This window comes from Lagenorhynchus albirostris, chromosome X (assembly GCF_949774975.1).
Source record: "Lagenorhynchus albirostris chromosome X, mLagAlb1.1, whole genome shotgun sequence".
In the NCBI taxonomy this organism is placed as follows: domain Eukaryota; kingdom Metazoa; phylum Chordata; class Mammalia; order Artiodactyla; family Delphinidae; genus Lagenorhynchus; species Lagenorhynchus albirostris.
In genome coordinates, this window is record NC_083116.1 from 48,522,517 (window position 1) to 48,545,779 (window position 23,263).

The 23,263-nt window shown below is 35.8% G+C and overlaps 1 protein-coding gene across 2 annotated transcripts in view; it reads right to left on the bottom strand.

Annotated features, from left to right (window-relative positions):
* Positions 1–23,263, bottom strand: part of DIAPH2 (diaphanous related formin 2) — a 786,790-nt gene that overhangs the window by 534,713 nt on the left and 228,814 nt on the right. For both annotated transcript variants that reach the window (XM_060138052.1, XM_060138051.1), the window contains 3 exons: positions 23,156–23,225; positions 18,786–18,922; positions 16,034–16,142 (listed from right to left, as the gene is read on the bottom strand). In XM_060138052.1, coding sequence (XP_059994035.1) covers positions 16,034–16,142; positions 18,786–18,922; positions 23,156–23,225 — 316 coding nt within the window. The remainder of the gene's footprint in view (positions 1–16,033; positions 16,143–18,785; positions 18,923–23,155; positions 23,226–23,263) is intronic.

Below are 23,263 nucleotides of genomic sequence, written 5' to 3' on the forward strand. Positions count from 1 at the left end.
TAAATGTTGCAATGCTTTTAAATACTCATTTAACACACAATGTATGATATATAACTAAATGCTAAAAAAAGAAGTTACATCCATTGACTATAGTGAAAAATAGCACACACTTTGAAGTCAGTAGTTTAAACAGGTAACAGCACTGGTTTATCAATGTACTATTTACTGTTTATCAAATTCTTAAAGATATCTAATTACTTACAAATAGCATAAGATGAATATTCATACTATCATGTCATTTTCCAACATAATCTGCTAAAGCAATGCTCTTTAATAGGAATATTTACATTGTATGGATGTGGAGAACAAAAAAACTCATCTTAATTATCTCCACTCCTTTATACTACTACACAATTACTGCCCTTTTCAGAGGATAGGAACAAAATCAATCCAATTGTCACTATTTACAAAGTTAAAATTTTAAAATGTAATTAGTTTATAGGGCAGAGTATATTATTACTTAATTATAAATATGAAATACCCATTGTGTGGATTCTGAATTCATAGCTAAATACAAACCTCCAAACTATTATCATCATTAATATATTGTATTAGTTTTTGTTACCAACTTAGGAGCTTTACATAATTCACCATCTAATCTCACCCTCACAAAAACCATGAGATAAGTGCTACTATTATCCTTATTTCACAGATGATGAAGCTGAGGCTCAAAGCAGATAAATAACTTATACAAGGTGACACAGCAAGGAGGAAATTCATGATTCTAAACATATCACTTTACTCCAAATACAGTATAATTTCCAGCACATTCCAGATGCCTCATAGAATCCATTCCTAGATTAACACAACAAAATATTTTAAGGATGGGTAAGATAATAAAATTTAACTAGTGCATCATGTTTAAAATATTGGGAATACCTAACTTTGAAACTATAGGTTAATTAGAAAAACATATAATTATTTTAATATGCTGTCTAGTATATAAAATGGTTATCTTATGGTTATCAAGTATACCTCAATAAAAATAAAGTGGTTATCATAATACATAATGGAATGTGAAAGGAAGAAAGAAAGAAAGAAAGAAAGAAAGAAAGAAAGAAAGAAAGAAAGAAAGAAAGAAAGAAAGAAAGAAAGAAAGAAAAGAAAGAAAGAAAGAAAAGGAAGAGAGAGGGAGAGAGGGAGGGGGGAAGGGAGGAAGAGAGATAGAAAATGGTTTCCGGAATGTGTTACATTCCACTTTATATATATCCTGAACAGTGACCTATGGACAGCATCCCATCATCCAAAACAATGGCCTCTCACTCTCCTTTACTTCCTTCCACCCTACTCCCTCAACTCCCTATTCAGCATAGATGTGCACACAAATACACACATCACATACACACACACACACACACACATGAGCATGCTGTTCAATACAGAGCCACTGACTACAATTTAAATTTAGCTTAATTATAATTAAATAAAATTTAAAATGCTGTTGCTCAGTTTCATTAATTACAGTTCAAGTGTTGAACAGCCACATGTGGCTAGTGGCTCCCATATTGGACAGCACGGATATAGGAGACTGCAGAAAGTTTGACTCAATAGCACTGCACTGGACACTTTAAAAAGGATTCTGGCCTAATATCTAAAACCTAAGCTCTAAAGCAGTATAAAACTCATTTCTGAATAGTGGAACTTTCAAAATTGGCATTGTTCGACTTCCAAGTATATAAATCTTTAAGAGCATGATTGAACGATATTGTCCTCTTACAATGAAAAATCAATCTACTTTCAAAAAACAAAACTCCAACTCCAGAGATAGAAAATAAAGGATTACGGGATTTGAAAGCTAGAAAGAACATAAAATACTCTGGTCCGATATCCTCATTTAAAGATAAGGAAACTGAAAACCTAGGAAGATTAGATGATTTGCCCAAGACTGTATAGCTAATAATAAAACACAAAGATTGGATTTGAACTCAGGCCTCATGACTTTTAGTCTTTTAGGTAGAATCTTTTAGGTAGAATCTTTTAGGTAGAGTCTTTCTACCACACTATAATGCACAAATCAGGCATTGCTGAATAGCATTTTTCCCTGTACTGGAAAGAAAACAAGTACCTTTAAATAGAAATCACAGAGTCCACTAGCCAGGTTTCATCTGTTGCTTAGTTTCTTTATAATGTATCTAAGGTTCAAAATGATCTGCCATATTTATTTGATTTAAATTTAGCTTCCATGAGAACTAAAATTCAAAAATAATAGGAAGTCTGAATTTTCTCCATTATTGATAAACATACTAGGCTAGAACTATGATTATGATTTTTAACCAGTAAAAAAAGTTTCTGTATTTGCAATGTTATTAAATGATCTCCCTATATTATATGGAGATTTTTACATGATATCTATATAACCCATTTAACAAATGCATAAACATGTAGATAAAAACCACCAACTTTGCACATATAAGAAAGCATCCAATAATTTCTGCCATGCATAACTATACTAAACTGAATTACTATCAATTTTTCTATAACATTATAATCCTTCTTTTACCATAATAGGATACATTCTTTGTATAATAATCACCTACATTCTTTAGTCACAGGGTTCTATTGTCTTCATCCTGGGGTGTGGGGTGTGGTATAGAGAGTGAAATATCACAAAATAAATTTCAAGCTTCCTCAAGATATGGCTCTGTATTTGCTTAGGGTTTTCTTTGTAACCCCTAACTGTTGCCAATAAAATGTTTAAAATACAATGGGTGAATAGTCATTAAATGTTTCAAATTTTATTGACGAGATATACTACTACAAAAAGAAATTGCATTCAGTTTCTTAAGTGATAGAGGGGAAAATATTTAAACATAAAATATCTTCACAAAATTCCTGGGAAAATGCTAGAACCTTTTATTTACTGTAACTCATCAGCTTTGAAAACTATACAAACATCTATCTGTTTGATCACAATTCACAGAGCTATATAGTACAATAACTGCCAACTCTAGGACATTCTCAGACACATTATCCATATTGCCATTAGCTGTGACAAATTGTGCTTTTAAAATGTTATTGACACTGTCACACATTGACCTTATTAAGTACTTTCTTGACACTAACAAGGTCTTGCTTTATCCCAACCCAGCAGGAGTTAGGAAAAAAGATGGTTTGAGTCAAAATACGTACCAACGAAGAAAGATACAAACATACAGAAAAAGTTAGTAAGTCATAAAATGGAGGATTCCAGGCATGGCATTGCCAAGTACAAAGGTATGGAGGCAGAGAGATGAAATAGCATAAAATGTTCAGGGAACTGGGTACAGTATGACTGGATCAAAAACTATATGTAGAAGAGTGACGGAATATGAGGTTAGAGACAAAGCCACAGTTAGATGATGAAGTATTGATATTTTGTGTGGACTAGCATTAGACTTTACTCCTAGTGGCTATGGGAAGATGTAACAGGATTTTAAGCAGCGATATAACAAGAATGACATTTCAGAAGTATAACTTTGTAGAAAATGATTTAAAAGGGGCTGGAATGAAGGGCAGAAGATATTTAAGAGTCCAGGGAAATTACAAAACATTGAGATGTGACAATGCCCTGAAACAAAGAAGTAGCAGGGGCGGGAGGTAGATACTATTATACTAAGGAAGGAAAGTACAGCACTAAGGCAGTATAATTGGTAGGATTTGGTGACTGAGGGAATGGTGGATGGAGAAAGAGTATATTCGAAAATGACTTATGTTTCTCGTTTATGCTACTTGGTGGACAATGCTAAGGTTAACCAGGAATGGGCAAACAAGAAAGGCAGGCCTGGAAGACCACCAAGATGGTGGAGGAGTAAGACGTGGAGATCACCTTCCTCCCCACAAATACATCAGAAATACATCTACATGTGGAACATCTCCTACAGAACACCTACTGAATGCTGGCAGAAGACCTCAGACCTACTAAAAGGCAAGAAACTCCCCACATACCTGGGTAGGGCAAAAGAAAAAAGAAAAAACAGAGACAAAAGAATAGGGATGGGCCCTGCACCACTGGGAGGGAGCTGTGAAGGAGGAAAAGTTTCCATACACTAGGAAGCCCCTTCGTGGGGGGAGACTGTGGGTGGCGGAGGGGGAAGCTTCGGAGCCGCGGAGGAGAGCACAGCAACAGGGGTGTGGAGGGCAAAGTGGAGAGATTCCTGCACAGAGGATCAGTGCCGACCAGCACTCACCAGCCCGAGGCTTGTCTGCTCACCCCACGGGGCGGGCGGGGGCTGGGAGCTAAGGCTCGGGCTTCGGAGCTTAGATTTCAGAGAGAGGACTGGGGTTGGCTGCGTGAACACAGCCTGAAGGGGGCTAGTGCGCCACAGCTAGCTGGGAGGGAGTCCGGGAAAAAGTCTGGACCTGCTGAAGAGGCAAGAGACCATTGTTTCGGGGTGAACAAGGAGAGGTGATTCAGAGCAGCGCCTAAACGACCTCCAGAGATGGGTGTGAGCCGCAGCTATCAGCACAGACCCCACAGACGGACATGAAGTGCTAAGGCTGCTGCTGTAGCCACCAAGAAACCTGTGTGCAAGCACAGGTCACTATCTACACCTCCCCTCCTGGGAGCCTGTTGCAGCCCGCCACTGCCAGGGTCCCGTGACCCAGGAACAACTTCCCCGGGAGAACACATGGCACGCCTCACGCTGGTGCAATGTCACGGAGGCCTCTGCCGCCACAGGCTTGCCCCGCATTCTGTACCCCTCCCTCCCACCGGCCTGAGTGAGCCAGAGCCCCCTAATCGGCTGCTACTTTAACCCCGTCCTGTCTGGGTGGGGAACAGATGGCCTCAGGCGACCTACACACAGAGGCGGGGCCAAATCCAAAGCTGAACCCCAGGAGCTGTGCGAACAAAGAAGAGAAAGGGAAATCTCTCCATGCAGGTTCAGGAGCAGCGAGTTAAATCCCCACAATCAACTTCATATACCCATCATCTCTGGAATACATGAATAGACGATGAATCATCCCAAAATTGAGGCAGTGGACTTTGGGAGCAACTATAGACTTGGGGCTTGCTTCCTGCATCTAATTTATTCCTGGCTTTATGTTTATCTTAGTTTAGTATATACAGTTAATTATTACTGGTAGATTTGTTTATTGATTTTGCTACTCTCTTCCTATTTCTTTTTTTTATATATAGATTTTTTTTTCCTTTTTCTCTTTTTGTGACTGTGTATGTGTATACTTCTTTCTGTAATTTTGTCTGTAAAGCTCTGCTTTTACCATTTGTGCTAGGGTTCTGTCTGTTGGGTTTTTTTTTTGTGTGTGTATAATTTTTGGTGCTTAATATCATTGGTGGATTTGTTTGTTAGTTTGCTTGCTCTCTTCTTTCCTTCTTTTTTTCCTTTTTAATTTTTATATTTTTAATAATGCTTTTTTATTTTTAAGTTTATTTTATTTATTTCATGCTTCTTTTGTCCCTTTTCTTCTGAGCCGTGTGGCTGACAGGGTCTTCGTGCCCTGGCCAGGTATCAGGCCTGTGCCTCTGAGGTGGGAGAGCCAAGTACAGACACTGGTCCACCAGAGACCTCCTGGCTCCACCTAATATCAAATGGTGAAAGCCCTCCCAGAGATCTCCGTCTCAACACTAACACCCAGCTCCACTTGATGACCAGCAAGCTACATTTCTGGACATCCTATGCCAAACAACTAGCAAGACAGGAACACAACCGCATCCATTAGCAGAGTGGCTGCCTAAAATCATTATAAGGTCACAGACACCCCAAAACACACCACTGGACACAGTCCTACCCAGCAGAAAGACAAGATCCAGCCTCATCCACCAGAACACAGGCATCAGTCCCCTCCACGAGGAAGCCTACACAATGCACTGAACCAACATTACCCACTGGGGGCAAATACCAAAAACAATGGGAAATATGAACCTGCAGCCTGTGAAAAGGAGACACCAAACACAGTAAGTTAAGCAAAATGAGAAGACATAGAAACACACAGCAGATGAAGGAGCAAGGTAAAAACCCACCAGACCAAACAAATGAAGAGGACATAGGCAATCCACCTGAAAAGGAATTCAGAGTAATGATAGTAAAGATGATCCAAAATCATGGAAATAGAAATGAGAAAATACAAGAAACATTTAAAAAGGACCTAGAAGAACTGAAGAGCAAACAACCAATGATGAACAACAAAATAAATAAAATTAAAAATTATCTAGAAGGAATCAATAGCAGAATAACTGAGGTAGAAGAACGGATAAGTGACCTGGAAGATAAAATAGTGGAAATAACTACTGCAGAGCAGAATAAAGAAAAAAGAATGAAAAGAATTGAGGATAGTCTCAGAGACCTCTGGGACAACACTAAACACACCAACATTCAAATTATAGGGGTCCCAGGAGAAGAAAAGAAAAAGAAAGGGACTGAGAAAATATTTGAACAGATTATAGTAGAAAACTTCCCTAATATGGGAAAGGAAATAATCAAGTCCAGTAAGCACAGAGAGTCCCATACAGGATAAATACAAGGAGAAACATGCCAACACGTATTAATCAAACTAACAAAAATTAAATACCAAGAAAAAATATTAAAAGCAGCAAGGGAAAATCAACAAATAGCATACAAGGGAATCCCCATAAGGTTAAGAGCTGAACTTTCAGCAGAAACTCTGCAAGCCAGAAGGGAGTAGCAGGACATATTTAAAGTGATGAAAAGGAAAAACCTACAACCAAGATTACTCTACACAGCAAGGATATCATTCACATTCAATGGAGAAAGTAAAACCTTGACAGACAAGCAAAAGCTAAGAGAATTCAGCACCACCAAACCAGCTTTACAACAAATCCAACTTCTCTAGGCATGAAACACAAATGAAGGAAAAGACCTACAATAACAAACCCAAAACAGTTAAGAAAATGGTAATACGAACATACATATTGATAACTACCTTAAATGTAAATGGATTAAATGCTCCAACCAAAAGACACAGACTGGCTGAATGGATACAAAAATAAGACCCATATATATGCTGCCTACAGGAGACCCACTTCAGACCTAGGGACACATACAGACTGAAAGTGAGGGGATGGAAAAAGATATTCCATGAAAATGGAAATCAAAAGAAAACTGGAGTAGCAATTCTCATATCAGACAAAAGAGACTTTAAAGACTATTACAAGAGACAAAGAAGAACACTACATAATGATCTAGGGATCAATCCAAGAAGAAGATATAACAATTGTAAATATTCATACACCCAACATAGGAGCACCTCAATACATAAGGCAAATGCTAACAGTCATAAAAGGGGAAATTGACAGTAACACAATCATAGTAGGGAACTTTAACACCCCACTTTCACTGATGGACAGATCATCCAAAATGAAAATAAATAAGGAAACAAAAGCTTTAAATGACACATTAAACAAGATGGACTTAATTGATATTTATAGGACATTCCAACCAAAAACAGAATACACTTTCTTCTCAAGTGCTCATGGAACATTCTCCAGGATAGATCATATCTTGGGTCACAAATGAAGCCTTGGTAAATTTAAGAAAATTGAAATCGTATCAAGTATCATTTCTGACCACAAGGCTATGAGACTAGATATCAATTACAAGAAAAAAACTGTAAAAAATACAAACACTTGGAGGCTAAACAATATGTTACTAAATAACCAAGAGGTCACTGAAGAAATCTAAGAGGAAATCAAAAAATACCTAGAAACAAATGACAATGAAAACACAAAGACCCAAAACCTATGGGATGCAGCAAAAGAAGTTCTAAGAGGGAAATTTATAGCAATACAGTCCTACCTCAAGTAAAAAGAAACATCTCAAGTAAACAACCTAACTTTACACAAAAAGAAATTAGAGAAAGAAGAACAAAAAAAACCCCCAAAGTTAGCAGACGGAAAGAAATCATAAAAATCAGATCAGAAATAAATGAAAAAGAAATGAAGGAAACAATAGCAAAGATGAATATAACTAAAAGCTGGTTCTTTGAGAAGATAAACAAAATTGATAAAACATTAGCCAGACTCATCAAGAAAAAAAGGGAGAAGACTCAAATCAACAGAACTAGAAATGAAAAAGGAGAAGTAACAACTGACATTGCAGAAATACAAAGAATCATGAGAGATTACTACAAACAACTCTATGCCAATAAAATGGACAACCTGGAAGAAATGGACAAATTCTTAGAAAAGCACAACCTTCTGAGACTGAACCAGGAAGAAATAGATATTATAAAGAGGCCAATCACAAGCACTGAAATTGAAACTCTGATTAAAAATCTTCCCACAAACAGAAGCCCAGGACCAGATGGCTTCACAGGTGAATTCTATCAAACACTTACAGAAGAGCTAACACCTATCCTTCTCAAACTCTTCCAAAATATATAGCAGAGGGAGGGACACTCCCTAACTCATTCTACGAGGCCACCATCACCCTGATACCAAAACCAGACAACGATGTCACAAAGAAAGAGAACTATAGGCCAATATCAGTGATGAACATAGATGCAAAAATCCTCAACAAAATACTAGCAAACAGAATCCAACAGCACATTAAAAGGATCACACACCATGATCAAGTGGGGTTTATCCCAGGAATGTGAGGATTCTTCAATATATGCAAGTAAATCAATATGATACACAATATTAACAAATTAAAGGAGAAAACCTGTATGATCATCTCAATAGATGCAGAAAAAGCTTTCAACAAAATTCAACACCCATTTATGATAAAAATCCTCCAGAAAGTAGGCATAGAGGGAACTTACCTCAACATAATAAAGGCCATATATGACAAACCCACAGCCAACATCATTCTCAATGGTGAAAAACTGAAACCATTTCCACTAAGATCAGGAACAAGACAGGGTTATCTACTCTCACCACTATTATTGAACATAGTTTTGGAAGTTTTAGCCACAGCAATCAAGGAAGAAAAAGAAATAAAAGGAATATAAATTGGAAAAGAAGAAGTAAAACTTTCACTGTTTGCATATGATACTATACATAGAGAATCCTAAAGATGTCACCAGAAAACTACTAGAGCTAATCAATGAATTTGGTAAAGTAGCAGGATACAAAATTAATGCACAGAAACCTGTTGGATTACTATACACTAACAACGAAAGAATATCTCTTTGAAAAAAATGGTTCTGAAGAACCTAGGGGCGGGACAGGAATAAAGACACAGCTGTAGAGAATGGACTTGAGGACACAGGGAGGGGGAAGTGTAAGCTGGGAGGAAGTGATAGAGTTGGCATGGACATATATACACTACCAAATATAAAATAGCTAGCTAGTGGGAAGCAGCCACATAGCACAGGGAGGTCAGCTGGGTGCTTTGTGACCACCTAGAGCAGTGGGATAGGGAGGGTGGGAGGGAGACACAAGAGGAAGGAGATATGGGTATATATGTATATGTATAGCTGATTCACTTTGTTATAAAGCAGAAAGTAACACACCATTGTAAAGCAATTATACTCTAATAAAGATGTTAAAAAAAGAGAGAAAGGCAGGTTAAGGTTGGAGAGTGGATTGGAGTCGGAAGGAGAGGATGAAGATAAGGAAGAAAAGTACAGTTAAGGACAATACTGAATTTGAAATCCAGTCAGAAGGCAGCTGAATATATGGAATCTGTGAGTCAGGATGTATTTGGAATAGAAGAGTTCAGAGAGATTCATCACATAGAAGTGCTGGTGGAAGTCATAAGGATGGATAATGCAGCCAAGGACAATGTACAGAATGAGCAAAGGACCAGAGCAAAGGATCAAAGGACTATGGATCAACCTCTAGGAATAAGTATATTTTAAGGCCAAGCATAGAGACAGGAGATTTTAAGTGTAACAAAGAGGTAAAATAAAAATGAGGAGAGCTTAGTATCATAGAAGTTGAGGGAAGAGAGAGCTTTGTTCAAGAGTGACCAATAGCATTGAATGGTGCTGTGGAAACCAATATGATGACTTCCAAAGTGTCTGTTGCTTTTTATATTACAAAGGTCACTAGTGATTCCCCGTTACCAAAAATGATCGATTTGGCAATTATTCAACTTTGAAACAGGTTTAAAATAAAAGACATCCTTCTTTAACTCCGAAGTTATTTTTGTACTTGAAACATGACTACATATTGTAAATATTTCTATACAACCCCCCATTGTACTAATTCTAGTTTTTAAATGGTAGTAGTATAAAATTGTCAATAAATAGTTATTTAGCTTCCTAAGTAGTATCAGACATTCCTTCAACACAATATTTAACACACTCATTTACTTTTCCACAAATTTCCTCCTTATCCATAGCTGCAGTGCCTTGTTTTATTATAAATGTACCTCTACTGACAAATAATAAATGATTTATCCAAAGCTACTTTCTCATATGTGATGGTACGAGTGCACTAATAGCTAATTTATAAGTATGCTTAGAGTAAAATCTCAACACTTGAGAACCACTGTGGAAAGAATCGCGCTACAGAGAATCGGTCCATATGCCTGAGGGTTTGTCTATTTAAGCAAGAACATCTGTTTTTGCATGGAACTCTTTCTGAAGAGAATTCCTGAATTCCCACAATCTTAAAATATCCTAGGTATAATTTGTTATTTTATTTTTTTGCTGACTCAGGGGCATGATTAAATATGTGAGTTAGTGAGAGATGATGGAACACATACATGCCCTCAGGAGCTATTGAGAGATACAGGGCTATTTGCTCTGACGCCAAATGAAACCAAATGTTATAATTTTTGAATTCCAGTTCCACTCTTTTATTATGTTTCTATCTCCTTCTCCCTTGCTTTCATTGTGTCAGTTGTTGCTTCTTCATCATCTCAGTGCACAAGTCTGGAATAAATTGTCTTCCAACCTCCCAACTCGTGCTTCTAGTCTGCTATGGATGGAAAACAGAAAATCGGGCCATTAAGATAACATAGGAAGAAAGAGTTAATAGGCTCTGATTAAAGGCCAAAAGGTCTTTGTCATCATGAGGCTTACTTGATGGATTTGGTGACATTTTGTAGGCTACTCAGATTATTTTCTTTTTTTCTTTTTTTTTGGTTCTGGGTTATATTCCAAAATGATAAATCTCTCAAATAGGTGAGGTCTGGATAAGTGAACCAACTGTATATTTACTTCTATGTTTTTGTGTACCATATCTAATTATAACATGCACAATTTTTTAAATTATTTTCAGCATGTTAGACAACATTTTTTAGATGTATTAAATCATGCTAAAATAAAAACACTTCTGCACACAGCTCCTGAAATACTTTAAGACATTGCAACTTTCAGACTAATAGCAGCCTGTGAAGACTGGGGCTGGTTTTTATAATACATCATTGGAGGTTAACTCTATGACCTTCTCCTTCCATAAACAACTATTATTGGGAGGGACAAATTAGGAGTTTGGGATTAACATATACATACTACTATATATAAAATAGATCACCAACAAAGACCTACTGTTATAGCACAGGGAACTATATTCAATATCTTGTAATAACCTATAATGGAAGAGAATGTAAAATATATATATACACACATTCATAGGTATACAGTCATACATATATATGTATATGTATAGCTGAATCACTTTGCTGTACACCTGAAACTAACACAACACTGTAAATCAACCATACTTCAATTAAAATTTTTTTTTAAATAATAAAAGTTAAAGGGGAAAAAAAAACAACTATTACTAATGCTCAGTGTACCCTAGCTTTTCCTGATGGGCTACGCAGAAATCAGTTTCAACTACATGTTGGTATTACCTCACTCTGTCTTTTGTGAAGGGGCTGGCAGACTACTCTGGTCTCTATTTTTTGTGTGTGCGTGTGGTACGTGGGCCTCTCACTGTTGTGGCCTCTCCCGTTGCGGAGCACAGGCTCCGGACGCGCAGGCCCAGCGGCCATGGCTCACGGGCCCAGCCGCTCCGCGGCATGTGGGATCCTCCCAAACCGGGGCACGACCCCTGTCCCCTGCATCGGCAGGTGGACTCTCAACCACTGTGCCACCAGGGAAGCCCTCTGGCCTCTATTTTTACCTACTGGAAGCCGTTCTCTTGCCTTCCACCCTACCAGAGTACTGGTTTTCTATCAGTAAAGATAATTTTCTGGAAAATTTCTATTGATCCTTCAAGACCCAGTTAAAGCATCACCTCATCACTGAAGCCTTCCTTGACTTATGCAGGACATACCTAAATTTGCCTTCCTTTGTGTCCTCATTAAACCTTACCAAGAGGAAAGGGACGTAGCTGGGGAAGCATTGCTATTCCAAGCAAAGTGTTCTGCATGATAAAATGTTTGAGGGCATTTAAAAGGCTACAGCATATTTGGGAAACACCAGGTTTAATACGGCTAAAACATATGGTACATTTGGGAGTGTGACAGGCTGTAAGGCCAGAATGTTAGATTGGGACCACATTGAGAAAGGTCATTCATCATGCTTAGGCTTTTCACTTTTATCAAGCAATGGGTCATGAGCATAGATAGGTTTCTAGGAATGCTACTATGTTAGAATCAGATTTATTTTTAAAGGATAACCAACAGTATTACAAAACATTTGTCTGTTTTGGGGAAGAATGTATCAGTTTGGGGTACTAATTAGGAAATTGTTGGAATTATATTGCTGGGAGAAGATAAAGACAGTGGAGACAGACAGACTGGGATAGATTCATAGTCTTTTGTAAGACTTGATGATTAATTGGATGCAGGGAACAAAGAAGAATGAAGTCTTGAGGAAAATCAAAGATCAGGAAGAAAATGATACCTCTCTATTATCTAAAATGAGAAAGGCAGGAAGAAGAGTAGACTTCTTTTAGGGGGGTAATCATGCTAAGGGAAAGAGAAAATGAGCTCATTTTACTAAGAGGAGGTACCATATAGTGGTTAAGAGCAAGTACTCTGAAGACATACTCTAGGGTCTAAAGTGAGCTTTACTTCCTATTTACTATGTGACCCTAGAAAAGTTATCTAACCTCTATGAGCCTCAGCTTACTCATCTATAAAATGGGGATACTACTACTATCTCTCTCAGAGAATTGCTGTGAGGTTTAAAATGAGGTAACATATTAAAGTATTTAGAACATTGGCACATGGCTTATAAATGCTATTTTTAATTTTGAATTTTTATGACGCTTCTAAAACATCCAGTTAGCTATTTGGACAGGTAGGATTGAATACCGATATAAGCCAGACTTAAAAGCTGGGGAATCACTAGAACATAGTTGGACGTTAAAGCTAGAGAAGCAATTGAGAGCATTCACATATGTGTGTATCAATACATATAGATGTATATGTATATGAGCTTATATACGTGTGTATATGTGTGTCCATATGTATGTATAAACAAAAATGATGACAGAATGGGACCAAGAAAAGAACATAAAGAATAAAATAGCCAAGAAGTAAGAAGAAACGCACGAAGAAGATAGAGAAAGAACAGTTAGAGGTATTCAGTAAGCAAGGAGAGGATGGTGCCTAGAAAGCCAAAGGCAGGAAAATTTTCAAGGAGGGAGTGACCAATAGAGCCAAGCAATCAGGATTGGAAAGAAGCCACTGGACTTTGAAATTCAAAGATCATTGTCAACCTTTTGAAGAACTGTGAAAAAGTTGAGTTGTGAAAGGTAATTTAGGAAACAGAGAAAACAAGTATGGATGATTCTTTTAGAGACTTAGACTATAAAATGAAAAAGAAAGATGAGAAGCTACTTTGAAGGATAACTAGGATCAAAAGAAGGCACTGTAGTATGGGGGAGACTTGAGAAGGCTACTCAGCTGAAGGAAAGTCAATGAACAGAGAACATATGAAGATATATGATTTATTGTCTATTTCTTGAACTACTGAAGATAATAAAACTCCTATCACAGGTACAAAATATATGAGCTAGAAAACTTCTGTGAGAACTTAATAACCTCTTTTGGAATCCAAAAAGCAGGGGGGTGGGGGGGTATGTAGTTATTATTTAAAAATATAATTAGTCCTGTATTTTAACAGAATTACTTCCTGAGACTGTAATAACATTTTGAGAAGTCTCAGGATACTACAGAAATAGAAAAGTAATTCTGTTAAAATACGGCACTCATTTCATTCTTTAAACAACAGATTTTAAACTTTTGTTTTTCATTCTGTATTCTGAATATAGTTTTGAACTTTTAGATATTTTTTTCATCCACGTGAAATAATCCAAATAAACAAACCCACTTCACAATTCTGAGAGTACCAGGCTCTGTATATAACAAATCACTAACTTTCGTACCTCATTAAAATAGGAAATTTCAAATTGTGATTTGCATATGTTTGCATCTATAATCAGTATTCAACAATTTCTTGAATACCTAGCAAGACGTCTATGATCCTTCCATGTTACTTGTTAAAAACTTGCCACTTTTATCATTCCATTCAGTCCAGCTTCGTGAAGGCTAGCAAATGTCATTCCCACCTCATTGTGTGGGCTGAACTATTCTATGGCAGGGGTGTCATTTAAAGGTCAGACAATACAGTATACACATGTTGGCATCACATAGACCTGGCTTCAAATCATAGCTCTACCTCTCAACAGCTGTGTGATTTTGAGTGAGTGAGTGATCTGAGTGAGGAATGAAAACTTTGAATATAGATAAAACACTTAATTCCTCCTAAGCAAACTTTGCAAGACAAGTACAAACTCCTACATACAACTGAAAGTCAATGAGATTTAGTTAGGTAAGCCCAAGCACAGGAACAAGAACAAAGAGTTCAAGAAGTCATCTTAAAAAAGACAGTTTCCAAACCTTTCAGTAGAGATGTTAAATTTTATTGAAATAAATTGTATAATAAGAAGTATATTTAAAAAAGGAAACACTGAAAGGAAATCCCCCAAGCATTAAAAAATGTAATACACTGGCCATAAAAGGCACACCATAAAAGTCTATCTGAAATGTTCATCATAGCTGGAGTAGAAGTAACAATTAACAAATTTCTTCAAGTATTTGGAAAGGGATTATAGTTTTGTAACACTACAGTATTTTCTTTGGACAAGCCAAATTATCTATCTGCTGTAGTTTGAATCTCTGGTGAAAACAGGTAACTACACTTAACAATAAAATTAAAAAGGGGAAAAGAAACTCTTTGTTTTTATATCAGATAAGAAATTTTAATATTTAAACACTCACTACTAAATAATTTCATAAAATAAACGTGGACCCATGTTCTCTTTGTTGAATGACACTACAAGGGTTTAAAAAATATTTCAGAAAGTGTTTCCCATGGTACATTAAATGCTAAACACTGTCTAAAAGAAAGAGATGGGCACCACAGACTAACAAACCTGGCATCGAATTTGACTGTCCCACTTACAAGCTGTGGCAACTTAGACAAGTTATTTAATCTCAGCCTATTTGTCTCATAAGCAAAATGGAGATAATAATAGTACCTACATAGCCGAATTGTGAGAATTAAACTAGATAGTATATGTAAATTCAAATGTTTAGTCCAGAATCTCACACGATAAGTACAGTCAATAAATAAGAGTTCTCATCACTAAAGAACAATGTTATCTTTCATAAAATGGCTCATTTCCTGAAACCATCTAAGAAAAGATAGGAAATTCTGTCATTTTCTAAAGAAGACATATAGGCTGGGTCTACACAGGACTATGAGACAGACCATGACCTAAGAGTTGCAATTCAATCCTCCCTATCCTGGGCAGTGAAACTTCTGAATGCTGTGTGAATGGCACAAAAAAAGAGATGTGTTTAGTTTTCTTAAATTTCTACAACGAGCCCACACAGACTTCATTAACCCTCAGGATAATGGCAGTGGCTGAACTGTTTGCCCTCTTGCCCTGATTAATGCTAAGGCTTTAATTTCCATGGCTTATTACAATAATTACTAAATTTCTATCCAAATATTTATGATCATCATATTTATAATAATTCAAAGTACTTTTCCTAATTTTAAACAAATTGCCATTTTCACAGACAAAACCATAGCTTCTATGAATGACCAAGCAACAGGAAGAATTTCATTTTTATGTTCCCTTCTATTTAAATGCTAGCTAAAATGGAGTTGGTGTCATACAAAACCAGTACTCTAAATATAACCCCGGAAACTAACTCACCTGTAATTGCAAAGCTTCATGGTTTTCTAATCCTTCCACAATTGGTGAAAATCGTTCTCTGTTATTTCGTTCTGCTGCTGTAGTTATAGCTCCTAAAAGTTTATCTAGACTATAGAAAAAAAAAATAGAAATGAGAAATACATCTTACACATACTATATGAATATGGGTTATCCCTTATACAGTCTTCCCTGTTTTCTTTCTGGTGCTTGATGTTTTCACATAGACCACTACAATTTAAGAATTGTGTTCTTGTCCACATATTTCTGCAAGTCAAATGTTGATAGAGTTAAATAACTTTAGGGCACCAAAATGAAAATTCAATTTGAAAGTCTTGAGGAAAATAATTTTTCTGGGTGACATTTAAAAAAAAATACTTAATTGATAAACATTAAAATTTTAAGTTTCAGGTTTTGATATTTCATGTGTTAACATAGATATTAATGTCACTTAAACGTGATATGGCATTTACAATTATTCAAAGTTTATTCAAGTGTAAACGGACTGTAATTTTATAATAAAGTGCTGAAAAGCATAAATATTTTTTAAAGAACTTAAAAAAAAAACCCAGGATTCTTTGAAAATGGAACAAGGAAAAAAACCTAAAAGAGAAAGCCCAGTAAATTAGAGAAGCATCTATAATTACCAAGCACAAGAAACTTATTCACCTGAACAAAAATACTGGAAACTATCTCTGTACAGTGTCTGAATCAAATTAACCTCTATGTAGTATACTACTATTATCAAACTATATCTGAAATTATAATTAACTCATAAAATATACCAGGGTAGGGTACATTATATGAATTAAGTACTGAAAACCTAACAGACTAGAAAAATATTTCTTACTTGTGTATAAACTGATTTTTCTATAAAACCTAAGGAAGGAAGCCTATCTGCATAAGTTATTTCATGCTCAGTTTGTTCTCACTGAGATAAGACTTAATGTTGTGTGATAATATTTTTGTTCAGTGTTTGTCTTTTGGTTTCAAAGGATGAACCAGAACTAAGCAACATCTCATTTTATTCCAAGAGGTATGAGAAAGTCAACATATTAGAAGAATCCTAAATCTTTGCCTGCCCCATTATAATTCAAACTGAGATGATTACTGCCACATAGAGTGTTCAGAAGAAATATTTTAGTTCATGTCCGTAGCAGGTATTACATTCTTTATCTCAATGGTTTCTTACCAACTGGATATCAAATCTTTAATTTTGCTTCTAACTTAATATTATTTCCATAAGAAGAAATGATCTATGCATAGTCAGCAACAACTTGCTGAAATTGGCACTTATGTGCACTCTGAGTAGTTACCAACAGCCTTTTGTTCTTTCCAACCAGTTAATTTAATTCCATTAATATTGCTTCATCTTTTCACTTACCATAGGCAGAAAGGATGCTCAACATCACTAATCATTAGAGAAATGCAAATCAAAACTACAATGAGGTATCACCTCACACCAGTCAGAATGGCCATCATCAAGAAATCTACAAACAATAAACGCTGGAGATGGTGTGGAGAAGAGGGAACCCTTGTGCACTGTTGGTGGGAATGTAAATGGATACAGCCACTATGGAGAAGAGTATGGGGATTCCTTAAAAAACTAAAAATAGAACTACCATATAAACCAGCAATCCCACTACTGGGCATATACCCTGAGAAAACCATAATTCAAAAAGAGTCATGTACCACAATGATCATTGCAGCTCTATTTACAACTGCCAGGACATGGAAGCAACCTAAGTGTCCATCGACAGATGAATGGATAAAGAAGATGTGGCACATATATACAATGGGATATTACTCAGCCATAAAAAGAAACAAAAATGAGTTATTTGTACTGAGGTGGATGGAACTAGAGTCTGTCATACAGAGTGAAGTAAGTCAGAAAGAGAAAAACAAATACTGTATGCTAACACATACATATGGAATCTAAAAAAAAAAAAAAATTGGTTCTGAAGAACCTAGGGGCAGGACAGGAATAATGATGCAGACATAGAGAATGGACTTGAGGACATGGGGAGGGGAAGGGTAAGCTGGGACAAAGTAAGAGAGTGTCATGACTAATATATACTACCAAATGTAAAATAGATAGCTAGTGGGAAGCAGCCACATAGCACAGGGAGATCAGCTGGGTGCTTTGTGACCACCTAGAGGGGTGGGATAAGGAGGGTGGGAGGGAGACACAAGAGGGAGGAGATATGGGGATATATGTATATGTATGGCTGATTCACTTTGTTATACAGCAGAAACTAACAGAACATTGTAAAGCAATTATATTCCAATAAAGATGTTAAAAAAATAAAATAAAATTATAGTACAAAATAAAGCATCTAGTTAATTCAGTTAAGGAAGTCAAATTTTGTGATGAGCATGTGTGAGGGTGTATGTTGTGTAGGGTATGTATATGTGTGTGCCTGTGTGTGTGTTTAGCCAAAATTACTCCCTAACTGACCTTTTCCCATTTTTCTAATAATTGCTTTACCTTCAACTAGACAAAATTCTATTCATTAACTTTGAATATCCAACTTTGAAGAACTCTCCATTAGGATTCTATCTTTTTAAACCTATTTTTCAAAGAATCAAAAAAAGGCTAATATCCAAATAGATAAGGTAAAAATATCAATATTTTTTCTAAAATTTAATAGTATTTTCATGCAAGTTATCAAAAGAAACAGCACAAAAGTAGGACTTGTTAATTTCTCAAGTGTCATTTTCTATACAGTTAATATAATAATAGAGCAATACGTACATGTTCTCTTCTCCAACGATACAAATAGCAGAAAGTATTTTTACTATTTCAGTCATCATGTTGGGTTGTTTGGGGTCAACTGCTCTTGCCAACAGTAAAAGGCTTCTTTCATCCCCTAGAATCCTTTTCAATCCAAACTGAAAAAAATTTTTTAAAATGAACTTTCATTCAAAATGTTTTTGGAACACATTTTTAATTTTAAAAAGCAACTAAACAATGATTTTCTAAAAACCAATACCTCCACAGTGAGGTTCTACTTAATTAGATGAATGTTCTTCAAATGCAGTTGTTTGTTTTTTATCTGAAATGACTGCATCTTGGAGTTTTGTCCTTTGGTCAGATATGATCTCCATTAGCCTGCCTAAAACTTCCATAAAAATTCGGAAGAAATATGGGAACCACCAATATTTTCTCAACAAAGAAGAATATGTAAAGAACATACTGATATGATTTTCTAAAGCAGTTCTACTTATGTCACTGGGTCTCCCTGGAGATGTCTGGAACTCATGGTTAAATTCTCCAATATGTTTGCATGGAAAACTAAGTTGAACAAAAAGGGTAAAACATTGAAAAGCTCTTTTGTATACTACATGCCAGTTAAAGAAGCAGTAGACCTCTGTATGGATTTTCCCATACCTTCTCTCTCTTAGCCTCCCTCTTTCAAGCAGTTGTGCTGCATTACAAAAGTTATGAACAGAAAGAAATGGAGCCTGGGTTTTACTAAGTGTCACAGTCAACTAGGCAGAGAAGCCAGACACCATTTTCATTTATTTTCTAGGCTTGAATATATGCATGCAAATGTGCATCATAAGAATGACTAGGTAAAAAAATGAAGAAAGCCCAAAACTCAGGCTTTCACTACATGAAGAAGGTAATATTTTCTTTGATCTTTGTCCCACAAATTATTTCTCAGATTTCTTATGAAATATGTTTGCTTCTTGTTACAGTTTAACAGTGAAATCCAACAACATTTCATTGGAGCAAAATTGTCATTTCAAGCTATCCTTTAGTTAAACACCACACATTTGAATATTTTCATGGTTCCTAATTTATCTTCTAAAAGAATTCAGGACTTAAAAAAAACATAGCTAAAGCTCTTAAATATGACTTTACTCGAGGTCATAACAAATAAGGAAATTTATAGAGACAAGACAAAAAAAGGAAATGGAAGAGACGAGATTAAAAAGAAGCAAAGAAAAACAGAAGGACTATGTAAGTATAAAGGTAGCTGGTAAATAATAAGTAGTAAGGAAAATAAGTGATGTGGAAAACTGAGAGAGATGGTTACCATGCAATTACCAAACTTAAAATAACTTTAAAGATCAGTTAGACTGAGAGTGAAATCATTTAATTTTTCAAATTTCCATTTTATTATTAAAAGTAGTTTGTAATGTGTAGGGACATACTCAAAATAAAAATGAAGATATGAGAAATGATGGAAAACCATCAATCTAAACATCAGAGCAATATTACAGCAATGGAAGTTAAGGGACAATGAGTTGCTTTTTATGATCCTATTATTACATGCATTGTATAAGCAAAAAGAGTTTTTGAATTAGGTAATCAAAACTCCTCAGGGCCAGCAAATTTGATGTATGAGTCATTTCAGATGAAAGTTTCATTCTTTGATTATGACAATTCATTCCAACATGAAATGGATATATTACTGTATATTTTTTTATTTTGAATGTGTACTTTATGCCCATTGTTTCACACGCCTATAATTTAAAAGACCTACTATTTACTCATGTTCCTAGGACCTATGTGCAAGACATTAACATGCTCTAACTAAAGCCTAATCTTAATATAGAATAATCTAAGTTAAACTATCGTGTTTTACAATGTTATTGGGAATGTAAATTGGTACAACCACTATGGAGCACAGTATGGAGGTTCCTTAAAAAACTAAAAATAGGGGCTTCCCTGGTGGCACAGTGGTTGAGAGTCCGCCTGCCTATGCAGGGGACATGGGTTCGTGCCCTGGTCCAGGAAGATCCCACATGCCACGGAGCAGCTGGGCCCGTGAGTCATGGCCAGTGAGCCTGCGTGTCTGGAGCCTGTGCTCCACAATGGGAGAGGCCACAACACTGAGAGGCCCGCATACCGCAAAAAAGAAAAACAAAAAAAAAAACTAAAAATAGAACTACCACATTCCCCAGCAATCCCACTCCTAGGCATATATCCAGAGAAAACCATAACCCAAAAGGATACATGCACCCCAATGTTCATTGCAGCACTATTTACAATAGCCAAGACATAGAAGCAACCTAAATGTCCATTGACAGAGGAACGGATAAAGAAGATGTGGTACATACATAAAATGGAATATTACTCAGCCATTAAAAAAATGAAATAATGCCATGTGCAGCAACACGGATGGACCTAGAGATTGTCATACTGAGTGAAGTACGTCAGACAAAGACAAATATCATATATCACTCATATGTGGAATCTAACTTAAAGAAAAGAAACAAATGAACGTATTTACGAAACAGAAACAGACTTACAGGTATGGAAAACAAACTTATGCTTACCAAAGGGGAAACATGGGAGGGGAGGGATAAATCAGAAGCTTGGGATGAACACACACAGAAGACTACTTTACATATAAGATAGATAACCAACAAGGACCTACTGCATAGCATAGGGAATGCTACACTGAATTCTTTTTGAAGATAAATTAGGAACCATGAAAATATTCAAATGTGTGGTGTTTAACTAAAGGTTAGCTTGAAATGGCAATTTTGTTCCAATGAAATGCTGTCAGATTTCACTGTTAATACAGAGTAGTACTAACCCATATGAGAAAAGAATCTAAAAAAGAATAGATACATGTATACGTATAACTGAATCACTTTGCTGTAAAACTAACGCAACACTGTAAATCAACTCTACTCTAATAAAAAAAAATCATGTTCTTCAAAACTGCCAAACTCTTAAGTAATAAATAATACGTATGAACATATCAACTTCTGTCTCGTGGGAAAAGGCTCTACAGGAAATGTCACTTTCTCTAGTAACTATACTGATTACAGTTATATCCTGGAAAGCTGTAAGAGTTGACTACTCAAGTCAGTAAGAATTTAGATCAGAGTCCTAATTTTACAGGTGAGGGGACTGATTGGCAGAGAGGTCAAATAATTTTCTAAAGGCCACACAACTTAGTGGCAAATCATGGACTATATTTCCTGATTTCTAGTACAGTGTTGTCTTTCCTTTATTTCTTTGTTTCCCTCAATTGAAAAAAGAGATCCATCTTGAGCTGTGGAGAAGCAATGTTCATTAACTGCTTTCTTGTTAGGTATCAGATTCTGCATAACTTTGTCACCAAAGACTAAGAGCTCAGAAGTTCAGAAATTCTGTACTAGTACTGATGGAAATCTTTCTGGAAGAAACTTCCAAGAACAGCACAAATAGTATATTCTATACGGGAGACTCACGTCAATTGGCAAGCATCCATCTGTTCCACATGCCAAAAAATTCTTTGCTGATACATGTGTGTATAATATACACATAATTATACATAATCCCACACACTTAAGAAAGACTGCAGATCACTTAAGTAGATAATCTTACTGCATTGGCTATTAATAGCTATATTTTACTTCTGGCAAGTTTTGGGTTATTGTTATAATTAGTTATTTTTAATAAATATTTTGAGATTATTAAAATACCATATAAAGGGAATTATTCAATTAGTGAATTAGTCAGTGGTATTTTACCTATAGGAATATAGCACAAATCATGTATAAGAGAGTAACAAAACAAGTTTATAGAAAAAATGACTTTAACTTCATAACCTGAGCAAAGACTACTTTTAGAAGGAAAACCCTTGTCTGGCATTCCTAGAGTCCCTCATAATGCAACTGGTATCACACAGGTACAAAAAAAAAACCCTGGTATGTGCCAGAAATGTCTTTTATGTATGTTAACTCACTGACATTAATTGAACATAAAAAGAAAGAAAAATCTTAACCTTATAACGTTCTCAGCAAAAAAAAAAAAAAAAAAAAAAATCAAATCATAGCTTTGAATTGTCCTTTACATTAGAATAAAAACTCTCTGTAAGGAAATGGTATTCAACCTATCCCATTTAACTTTTCCTACTACCATGGAAAAAAAAGAGTATTAAAGAGTATTATTTGATTTGGGAACAAGACTTGTATGTTTGCATGATTGCAAAAACCTGCCAATAAATATTTTGTGAAGCAAAGTATATTTTAAATAATATTTAAATGAAACTCATGATGATTTGCATTATAAAGACCCTTTTGAAAACTGAGTAAGCATCCACTATTTTGCCTGTTTCATGGTGTCTGTCGGGCAAGTTCTCACCTTTTGCGACAGAGGCAGAAATAAATACTACTTACCTTATTGTTCATAAATGCTTTGAGGCACTGAATAAGTTTATACTGATTCTTCTTGTCAATATTTTCTTGCCTGAATAAAAGGAAAAAACATATTATGCTGTGCTTAAA